This window comes from Pristiophorus japonicus, chromosome 23 (genome assembly GCF_044704955.1).
Source record: "Pristiophorus japonicus isolate sPriJap1 chromosome 23, sPriJap1.hap1, whole genome shotgun sequence".
Lineage (NCBI taxonomy): Eukaryota > Metazoa > Chordata > Chondrichthyes > Pristiophoridae > Pristiophorus > Pristiophorus japonicus.
In genome coordinates this window covers 40194244-40205894 of record NC_091999.1, presented here as the reverse complement: position 1 = coordinate 40205894, position 11651 = coordinate 40194244, and the positions used below count along the sequence as shown (strand labels likewise).

At 45.8% G+C, this 11651-nt stretch overlaps 1 protein-coding gene across 1 annotated transcript in view; it reads left to right on the top strand.

Moving 5' to 3' along the window:
- The first annotated feature begins 689 nt into the window (after positions 1-689).
- LOC139235354 (zinc finger protein 585A-like) overlaps positions 690-11651 on the top strand; it is a 108047-nt gene continuing 97085 nt past the window's right edge. Inside the window, exon 1 of the mRNA XM_070866495.1 lies at positions 690-1610. Coding sequence (XP_070722596.1) covers positions 746-1610 — 865 coding nt within the window. The 5' untranslated portion in view covers positions 690-745. The remainder of the gene's footprint in view (positions 1611-11651) is intronic.

Below are 11651 nucleotides of genomic sequence, written 5' to 3'. Positions count from 1 at the left end.
AGAGGCTTTCAATATACAGATTTGTTTTAATCCATTCTTAGGATGTGGGTGTCGCTCGTAGGGCCAGAATATATTTCCAATTTCCATTTGCCCCTTGACAAGGTGATGGTGGGCCTTCTCGAACCGCTGCAGTCCGTGTGGTGAAGGCCCTCCCACAATGCTGTTCGGTGAGGAGTTCCAGGATTTTCACCCAGTGACGATGTAGGAACGGCGATATATGCCCAAGTCAGGATGGTGTGAGACTTGGAGGGGAACTTGGAGGTGATGGATTTCCCATGCACCTGCTGCCCTGGTCCATCTAGGTGGGAGAGGTTGCGGGTTTGGGAGGTTCTGTCAAAGTTCTGGTCGAGTTGCAGATGTTTAAATTCCCTCCCCTTCACCCCGCCCACCTCTCCCTCCTCCCATAGAGGCCAGAGTCTTGTGTCGGCCCAGACCGGTTGGTGGGTTCCCTTCCCTGCAGGACATTAGTGACCAGTTGGGTTATTACGACAATCCGTCAGCTTTCATGGTCACTTTATTTCTGCTGATGGCCGCACAAATAGCCAGGTTCATTCAGCTCAATTTCACAACCTGCCTTTGTGTTTTTGTGGGTTCTCTCTCACCCACCCTTTTTCCTGTTTGAAACTCACTTTACAGGGTATTAAAAGGGGAGGATTTGTCAACCAGAGGCTCAAACCAACCATCACATTAAGATCTGACGGAGTCACTCGATTCACCGGGAACGGAATATCATCGGCCTTTGACCATGGAAGCAAAAAGCACTGTTCACAGCGGGGAGAAACAGTACACGTGCTCTGTGTGTGGACAAGGCTTCAGCCGATCATCCAACCTGGAGAAACACAAGTGCAGTCACACTGGGGAGAAACTGTGTAAATGTGGGGACTGTGGGAAATGTTTCAAATACCCATCCCAGCTGGAAACACATCGGCGAGTTCACACTGGGGAGAGGCCATTCAGCTGCTCCGATTGTGGGAAGGGATTCACTCAATTTTCCAACCTGCTGATACACCAGCGAGTTCACACTGGGGCGAGACCGTTAAGCTGCTCCGATTGTGGGAAGGGATTCACTCGGTCAGCCGACCTGCTGAGGCACCAGCGAGTTCACACTGGGGAGAGGCCATTCACCTGCTCCGAGTGTGGGGAAGGATTCACTCAGTCATCCAACCTGCTGATACACCAGCGAGTTCACACTGGGGAGAGGCCGTTCACCTGCTCCGATTGTGGGAAGGGATTCCCTCGGTCCTCCCACCTGCTGGCACACCAGCGAGTTCACACTGGGGAGAGGCCGTTCACCTGCTCCGATTGTGGGAAGGGATTCACTCGGTCCTCCCACCTGCTGAGACACCAGCGAGTACACACCGGGGAGAGGCCGTTCACCTGCTCCGATTGTGGGAAGGGATTCGCTCGGTCCTCCCACCTGCTGGCACACCAGCGAGTTCACACTGGGGAGAGGCCGTTCACCTGCTCCGATTGTGGGAAGGGATTCACTACATCATCCCACCTGCTGGCACACCAGCCAGTTCACACTGGGGAGAGGCCGTTCACCTGCTCTGAGTGTGGGAAGCGATTCACTCAGTCATCCACCCTGCTGAAACACCGAGAGTTCACAAGTGACTGCAGGGGTGGGATTCTGCTGTTATTGCAGCTGTTAATCACATGTGATCTGAACCATGTTCATTTTGACAGTTGGGGTTTGTTTCCGCTGATGTCAATAACTCCTGTAACTGGACTGGAGTTTAATATTTGGGAGAAAGACAAATAAATTCTTGTTGCTTTCAACACATTGGTGTGGATTTCGTTCTTTCCCACCCGAGAGTTTAGCATCACCTGGCTGGAGCTCAGTGAGGACAATCTGGGCGGAGGATCGTATGGGGGAGAAATTCAGCCTGGACACAGTCCTTCAGGGTCACACTGAGAGGGGCAAATGGCACTTTGGTCTTTCTAATCACTCTTCATTGACAGCGAAGTCGCCATGCTGGTTCACCTTGACATTGTAAGGTACGGATGATATCCACCCAAGGGTGTTTAAAGAGATGGGACGGCTGCTCTGTCAGCCCCTTGCCCAGATCTCCATCAGCTCAGTAGAGTCATGGGTTGTTCCCCGAGATTGGAAGGTAGCACACATAGTTCAAATTTTGTAAATTGGCCACAAGTAGGGAACTGAAGGCCCATCAACGTGACCTCGATCACTGGGAAGGTGCTTGAAGGGATCCTGCAAAATGCTGTTTTCGATCATGGGGAAAGGGAAGGGGCCATTACAGATACTGAACATGGATTCCGGGAAAAATGGTCACGCCTTACAAACTAGCTTGAGTTTGTAAAGAAGTTGTTCGGTTGGTGAATGGGGGAATCCAGTTGACATTGTCTACCTCAGGATGTCAAACTCATTTTCTATGGTGGGCCTGATCCAATATCCTGGCACTTGGCATAGGCCACATTCAGCAAAAGCTATTAAAATAGGAATAAATGAAGAAAAACTGCATCGGAATTTACATTTAGATTTTATTTACTGCCACTTCTCCCGATCCCTGGCACCTCTTAGCTTGAGCATTCATGAACTGACCCTGCTCAAACCATAAGCTCAAGGATATCGGCGCATGGTTCGGCCTCTGACCACAAGGCTGTGTCACTGCCACACACCGATACCGTTTCCTTGTTTCTCATCTCCATACAAACACCATCACTTCACACATCCTCTTTCTCCACAATTGCAGCAGACATGAGCAAGGACATGAGGCTTATTAAAAGACACATTTCATTACAGCAAAGGTTACACTGGGAGAAATGTTCAGTTACTTTGCATTACAGGCAAATTCCGGACAAACCAGCAGCACACTAGCACCTGAGCAGTGTCTCATCGGCCTTCAGGCTTTTCTTAAATAGATTTTCTGCCTGGATATAAACTTAAACCAGCTTTGCAGGCGTGATGCTCTATTCACACATTGAAGGTGAGAGAAATGCTGTGGGGCACACACTATGTCCAGTAGCTGAAAGTGATTGACAGACTAGGTTTTGTGTTTAGTGATCCCGGGCATGTTACCAATACCGGCAAAGATGAAGCCCATGGAATAAAAGGGACAATGGATACTGTCTCACTTTGAACGAGTCAGAATGAGAAGCTTTAACAACAGCCGATGTTTCACAAAGGGAGACCTCACCAGACCAAAGGACATTGGTGACGTTTAATGGGCTGTTTGTGTCACTGGGCTACAGGAGGCTATTTGTGACAGAAGGAAAGCTGGTCACAGCAAACAGTTTCCCGACCTGTCCAGGGCCCACTCTGACCCCCACCTTCTCTCTCTCACCATTGATGGACACTGCTGCAGTAATTGCTCCTCTGACCTTTCCTCTCTTGTCCCTCCTACACCCCTAATACACGGCCCGCCACAATCTCCCTCCCCCGACATCATCACTGTGCTGGAATCCACACCAGTCTCCCCATCTGTTCCTTTTTCTCTCCCTGGATCCTGAAACTACAGTCTGAATCCCACTGTACTTAAGGAAGTGGCCATCGAAGTACTGAATGCATTGGTGATCATTTTCCAACAGTCTATCGACTCTGGATCAGTTCCTATGGACTGGAGGGTAGCTAATGTAACACTACTTTTTGAAAAAGTCAAGAGAGTGAAAATGGGGAATTATAGACTGGTTAGCCTGACATCCGTAGTGGGGAAAATGTTGGAATCAATTGTTAAATATAAAACAGCAGCACATTTGGAAAGCAGTGACCGGGTCGGTCCAAGTCAGCATGGATTTATGACAAGTCTTCGAAAAATTTTTGAGGATGTAACTTGTAGAGTGGACAAGGGAGAACCAGTGGATGTGGTGTATTTGGACTTTCAAAAGGTTTTTGACAAGGTCCCACACAAGAGATTGGTGTGCAAAATTAAAGCACAGGGTATTGGGGGTAGATAGAGACGTGGATAGAGATCTGGTTGGCAGACAGGAAGCAGAGAATTTGGATAAACAAGTCCTTTTCAGAATGGCAAGCAATGACTAGTGAGGAGCCGCAGGGCTCAGTGCTGGTACTCCAGCTATTTACAATATACATCAATGATTTAGATGAAGGAATTGAGTGTAATATCTCCAAGTTTGCAGATGACACTAAGCTGGATGGCGGTGTGAGCTGTGAGGAGGATGCTAAAAGGCTGCAGGGTGAATGGACAGGTTAGGTGAGTGGGCAAATGCATGGCAGATGCAGTATAATGTTGATAAATGTGAGGTTATCCACTTTGGTGGCTAAAACATGAAGACAGAATATTATCTGAATGGCGACAGATTAAGAAAAGGGGAGGTGCAATGGGACAAGGGTGTCATGGTACATCAGTCATTGAAAGTTAGCATGCAGGTCGAGCAGTTGGTGAAGAAGGCAAATGGCATGTTGGCCTTCATAGCTAGGGGATTTGAGTGTAGGAGCAGGGAGGTCTTACTGCAGTTGTCTAGACTTTTGCTGAGGCCTCACCTGGAATGTTGTGTTCAGTTTTGGTCCCCTAATCTGAGGAAGGACGTTCTTGCTATTGAGGGAGTGCAGTGAAGGTTCAACAGATTGATTCTCGGGATGGCAGGACTGACCTATGTTGAGAGACTGGTTCGACTGGGCCTGTATTCACTGCAGTTTAGAAGAATGAGAGAGGATCTCATAGAAACATATAACATTTTGACGGGACTGGACACGTTAGATGTGGGAAGAATGTTCCCAATGTTGGGGAAGTCCAGAACCAGGGGTCACAGTCTAACGATAAGGGGTAAGCCATTTAGGACCGAGTTGAGGAGAAACTTCTTCACTCAGAGACTTGTTAACCTATGGAATTCTCTACTGCAGAGAGTTGTTCATGCCAGTTCGTTAGATATATTCAAGAGTGGGTTAGATATGGCCCTTGTGGCTAAAGGGATGAAGGCGTATGGAGAGAAAGCAGGAAAAGGGTACTGAGGTGAATGATCAGCCATGATCTTATTGAATGGTGCTGCATGCTCGAAGGGCCGAATGGCCTACTCCTGCACCTATTTTCTTTGTTTCTTACTCACTCTTCCCCTCCTGAAGCCGACAAGCACTAAAACTGAAGCTTGATGGCCCTCAGTCCCCACTCCTTGATTTACCTCCACTTCTCTCCTCCTCTTTCCCCCTTGGTTCTGTTCCACACTGTGGGACTTGGGCCATCCCTGGGGATTCTCAGAATGAACAGGGGGATGTGTGTTGAGACAGGATGTCTCAGCTCTCCTCCTCTTTTGCCTTTGGTTGTGTTCCACATTCTGGACCTTGGGCCTTCCCCGGGGATTCTCAGTATGAACAGGGGGATGTGTGTTGAGACAGGATGCCCCAGCTCTCTACCTTTAAAGGGACAAGGAGATGACCAGCTGGGCTGAATGGCCCTGCTTTATGACATCACTGCAGTGCCTAGCAAACAAACTCCCTGAGCCCTGCTCATTATGGGCTGGGTTGAGCTCAGTGCTGTTCCAGGAAGGGAACCAGGAGCAGGATTCGACCCGTGTGGAGCCCAGCATTAATGGGGAGAGGTACAGGATCAATTTATACCTTATTGAATGAGAAATGTCAGTGTCCCTGACACTCCCTGTCCCTCAGTATCTGTGTCGGGGAGCGACCAATGGGTTCACTCTGTATGTAACCTGTGCTGTGCCCGACTGGAGAGTGTTTGATGCTGGCACGAGGTGCTCAGCTCGATAAGCACAACATTTAACCCAAAGATGATCAGATAACCCATCACCTTGTCATTGGACACAGGTCCTGAATGACAGAAAGGGTTTCTAATAATTTGGCTGGTGTCCTTGATCAAATTGAACCACCTCCAATCTGTCTTTAAAAATTTGTTTATGGGATGTGTGTGTCACCTCTCACCTCTCCTTCTAAATGCTGGGGAATATAGGCCATGTCTACTCATTCTCTCAGGACAATCCCCCCATCTCAGGAATCAGTCTGATGAACTTTCATTGCACTCCCTCTGCAGCAAGTTTATCTTTCCTTAGGTAAGGAGACCACTCAGCAGGGCCCTGTATAATTGTAGTAAGATGTAAGTACTCAAATCTTTTTGTACAAAGGCCATTATAGCATTTGCTTTCTTAATTGCTTGCTGGACTTCATATTAACTTTTAGCGATTTCTGTACAAGAACACCCAGGTCCCTCTGAACACCAACATTTCCCAATTTCTCACCATTTTAAAAAATACTCTGCCTTCCTATTTTTACTATCAGTGTCTAACTTAACATTTCTTCACATTATATTCCATTTACCATGTTCTTGCCCACTCACTGAGCCTGTTTCTATCCCTTTGAAACCTCTTTTCATCCTTCTCACACTTACATTACCAACTAGCTTTGTATCCTCAGCAAACTTCGCTATATTACATTTGGTCCCCTCATCCAAATTATTGATATAGATTGTGAATAGCTGGGGCCCAAGCACCGATCCTTGCAGCACCCCACCAGTTACAGCCTGCCAACCCGAAAATCACCCGTTTATTCCTATTCTCTGTTTTCTGTCCGTTAACCAATCCTTAATCCTTGCTCGTATATTACTTTCAATCTCATGAGTCCTAATTTTGTTTAATAATCTCTTGTGTGGCACCTCATTGAATGCCTTCAGTAAATCTAAATACAGTGGTCCTCCCTTATCTATCCTACTAGTTACAACCTCAAAAAACACTAACAGATTTGTCAAGAACAATTTCCCTTTAATAAATCCGTGTTAATTCTGCCCAATCCTGTTATCACTTCCGAAGTGTCCTGTTACCACGTGCTTAATAATAGATTGAACATTTTCCCGCTACTGATGTCAGGATTACCGGTACTGTACGAGTTAGATACAAAGTAAATCTCACTCCAGCCTGTCCCAAACACTACCAGGGTTGATGTCGAGTAAATCTCAGTCTACAACATCCTAAACATTCCCAGGGCAGGTACAGCACTTGTTACATATAGAGTAAATCTCCCTCTGCACAGTCCCATCAAACTCTCCCAAGGCAGGTACAGCATAATGTAGATAGAGGGTAATTCTCTCTCTAACCTTGCTCTACAATTGCACAGGACCTTGGTGAGACCACACCTGGAGTACTGTGCACAGTTTTGGCCTCTTTATCTCAGGAAGGGTATATTTGAGTTGCTTAGATACAGAGTACAGCTTCCTCATCACTGTCCCACCAGACATTCCAAGGGCAGGAGAAGGCCACCTGGCCCCTCGAGCCTGCTCCATCATTTAATAGGATCATGGCTGATTTCATCATGGACTCAGCTCCAGTTCCCTGCCCGCTGCATATAAACCTTTATTCCCTTATCGCTCAAAAATCAGTCGATCTCCGCCTTAAATATATTCAATGAACCAGACTCCACAGCGCTCTGAGCAGAGAATTCCATAGATTTACAACCATCTGAGAGAATAAATTCTTCCTCATCTCAGTTTTAAATGGGCAGCCTCTTATTCTGATACGATGTCTCCTAGTTTTAGTTTCCCTGATGAATGGAAATATCCTCTCTGCATCCACCTTGTCGAGGCCCCTTATTTTCTTATCTGTTTCGATAAGATCAGCTCTCATTCTTCTGAACTCCAATGGGTATAGGCCAACCTACTCAAACTATCTTCATCAATCAACCCCCTCATTTCTGGAATCAACCTAGTGTCCCTTCTCTGAACAGCCTCCAATGCAAGTATATCCTTCCTTAAATACGGAGACCAAAACTACACGCAGTACTCTAGATGTGGCCTCACCAACACCCTGTAAAGTTGTAGAAATACTTCTCTGCTTTTATACTCCATCCCCCTTGCAATAAGGGCTAATATTCCATTTGCCTTCCTGATTACCTGCTGTACCTGCATACTAACTTTTTGTGTTTCATGCACAAGGACCCCCAGGTCCCACTATAATGCAGCACTTTGCAATTTTTCACCATTTAAACTATAATTTGCTTTTCTATTTTTTCTGCCAAGGTGGATTACCTTACATTTTCCTACATTGTACAACATTTGCCAAATTTTTGCCCACTCACTTAGCCTGTCTATCACTTTGCACATTTTTTGTGACCTCCTCACAATTTGCTTTCTCAGCCATCTTTGTATCATCAGCAAACTTGACTACATTACAGTTAGTCCCTTCATCCAAGTCATTAATATAGATTGTAAATAGTTGGGGACCCAGCACCGATCCCTGCAGCTCTCCACTAATCACTGTTTGCCAAAAGAAAAATGACCCATTTATCTTGACGCAGATACAAAGTAAATCTCCGTCTACACTGCTCCATCAAACACTCCCAGGGCAGGTATAGTACAGGTTAACTACAGCAAAAAGTTCTCTCTCGACTGTCCCATCAAACACACCCAGGGCAGGTATGGCACGGGTTGGATACAGAGTAAAGCTGCCTCTACACTGTCCCATCAACCACTCCCAGGGCAAGTGCTGCATTGGTTAGATACTAAGTAAAGCTCCCTCTACACTTTCCAAATAAACATTCCTAGGGCAGGTACAGCATAATTTAGATTAAGGGTTACCCTCTCTCGAACTTCGCTCTACAATTGTACAGGGTTTTGGTGAGACTACACCTGGAGTACTGTGCACAGTTTTGCTCTCCTTATCTAAGGAAGGATATAGTTGCCTTGCTTAGATACAGAGTAAAGCTCCCTCAACACTGTCCCACCAGACATTCCAAGGCCAGGAACAACACAGGTTAGATACGGATTATATCTCCCTCTACTCTGTCCCAAGCATTCCAGAGTAGATGCTGCATTGGTTAGATACAGAATAAAGCTCCTTCGACAGTGTCCCATCCATCACTACCAGGGCAGGTACAAAACGGGTTAGATACAGAAATAAAGCTCCTTCTACACTGTCCCATCAAACACTGCCAGGGCAGGTACAGCACGGGTTAGCTACAAAATAAAGCTGCCTCCACACTGTCCCATCAAATCATAGGGCAGGTACAGAATGGGATAATACAGAGTAAAGCGCCCTCTACACTGTCCCATCAAACACTCCCAGGGCAGGTCCAGCACGGGCTAGAAATCTGACACAAACACCCCAGAGGTGCCACATAAAAAGTTACTGCACAAGATAAAGTTCACGGGGTTGGGGGTAATATATTAGCATGGATAGAGGATTGGCTAACGAAAAGAATACAGAGTCGGGATAAATGGTTCATTCTTGGGTTGGCAACCAGTAACTAGTGGGCTGCTGCAGGGATCAGTGCTGGGCTCTCAAATATTGACTATCTATATTAACGATTTGGAAAAAGGTACTGAGTGTAACGAACCCAAGTTTGCTGACGATACAATTATGGGAGGAAAAGCAATCTGTGAGGACACAAAACACCTGACAAAGGAAATAGACAGCCTAAATGAATGGGCAAAAATTTGTCAGATGGAGTATAATGTTGGAAAGTGTGAAGTCATGCACTTCGGCAGAAAAAATTCGAAGAGCAAGTTATTGTTTAAATCGAGAAACATTGCACAGTGCTGCAGGACAGCGGGATCTGGGGGTACTTCTGCAGGAAACACAAACAGAGAGTATGGAGGTACAGCAAGTGATCTGGAAGGCCTTGGCATTTATTGCAAAGGGGATGGAGTATAAAAGCAGGGAAGTTTTGCTACGGCTACATAAGGCCACACCTGGAATACTGCGTGCAGTTTTTGTTCCATATTTAAGAAAGGATATACCTGCTTTGGAGGCAGTTCAGAGAAGATTCACCAGGTTGACTCCGGGGATGAGGGGTTGACTTATGAAGAAAGGTTGAGTAGGCTGGGCCTCTCTACTCATTGGAATTTAGAAGAATGAGAGGTGATCTTATCGAAACGTATAAGATTATGATGGGGCTTGACAGGGTGGATGCTTCCACTGATGTGGGAGACTAGAACTAGAGGGCACGATCTTAGAATAAGGGGCCACCCATTTAAAACAGAGATGAAGAGAAATTTCTTCTCTCAGTGGGTTATAAATCTGTGGAATTCGCTGACCCAGAGAGCAATGGGAGCTGGGACATTGAATCAATTTAATGCAGAAATAGACAGTTTCTTAAACGATAAGGGGATAAGGGGTTATGGGGAGCGGGCAGGGAAGTGGAGCTGAGTCCATGATCAGATCAGCCATGATCTTATTGAAAGGCGGGGCAGGCTCGAGGGCGGTATGGCCTACTCCTGTTCTTATGTTCTTATGTTCTACTCTGCTCCGTTCCCTCTGATACCATCTCCCTGAACTCACTGATTATCACTCTGGGGATCCTGTCTCCCTGCTCTGCGCCATTCCCTCTGATACAATCTCCCTGAACTCACTGAAGATCACGCAGGGATCCACCAGTGACATTCGCTCCCTGTTTCCCTGAAGTTTGGGAACACTGTCCTTCACCATCTGAACTTTCCTTCGGAGCCACCCGACCATGGAACACCTACTGCGGTTTCTGGTCACACCCGAGTATCTTCCGGAATTTTCCATTGATGCCACACTGCTCTTCCTCTAAGCTCATGGGGTCCAGGCCTGAGGCCTCCTGTAGTAGAATAGTGCTTCGGGTTGCCGGGAGGGAAGAATCATCGGTGCTGCTGAAGAGGCTTGCAAGTGAATTTGGGAATGTGTGGAGTTGGTGAATATTGTAATATATCACCTATTGACAGATGTTAGAAGTTAGTATTAAGAAGCTTATTTTACACATCTTTAATTAATGAATGTTCTTTATGTTTGTAACCTCCTGTATATGCATTGATTGTCTGTAAAACTAGTTTTTAAATGATAGAAAATGGCAGTAAAACATAAAATGGGGTTTAAAATGGCCAAAGGCTGAGAAGCAAAGCGTCATGGTAAATTGAGCCATTATTATGTTATCCATTTTTGTAACTGCTGATACAGCTTCACTTAGAACTGGGAGGATCATGGCCAAAATTATTAATAGTTAAGATAAAGGAATGCAGCATGTACCATTTATTTTCATAATTTTGTAAAGCCAAGCTCAGTAATGAATTCTGTGTGATATGTTCTGTATAATTGTTCTCAGAGAACTGATTCCTGCCACAGAGATGGAGGGGAGATAGAGATAACATAGAAGGTCAAAGGCATTAGATAATATGATCTATTGTAAGGCGACAACAGCTACAGATTTTCACAGCATTTGAATGGGAGAAAAGGGGTATAAAGTAACAGCTCTTCTACTCAGAAGGCAGTGCGAATCAAGAGAACAGGAGAAAAGGAGTCGGCACCACGGTCAGCTCGAGAGGACGCTATCGATAATTAGGCTGTGACTATAATTTGTTAAGTATTACTTTTTATAACAGAAGGTATTTATTTGATAAAACTCTGTTGTTTTTACTCACTATACCTGTAGAAACATAGAAACATAGAAAATAGGTGCAGGAGTAGGCCATTAGGCCCTTCTAGCCTGCACCGCCATTCAATGAGTTCATGGCTGAACATTCAAATTCAGTACCCCATTCCTGCTTTCTCGCCATACCCCTTGATCCCCCTAGGAGTAAGGACCTCACCTAACTCCTTTTTGAATATATTTAGTGAATTGGCCTCAACAACTTTCTGTGGTAGAGAATTCCACAGGTTCACCACTCTCTGGGTGAAGAAGTTCCTCCGCATCTCGGTCCTAAATGGCTTACCCCTTATCCTTAGACTGTGCCCTCTGGTTCTGGACTTCCCCAATATTGGGAACATTCTTCCTG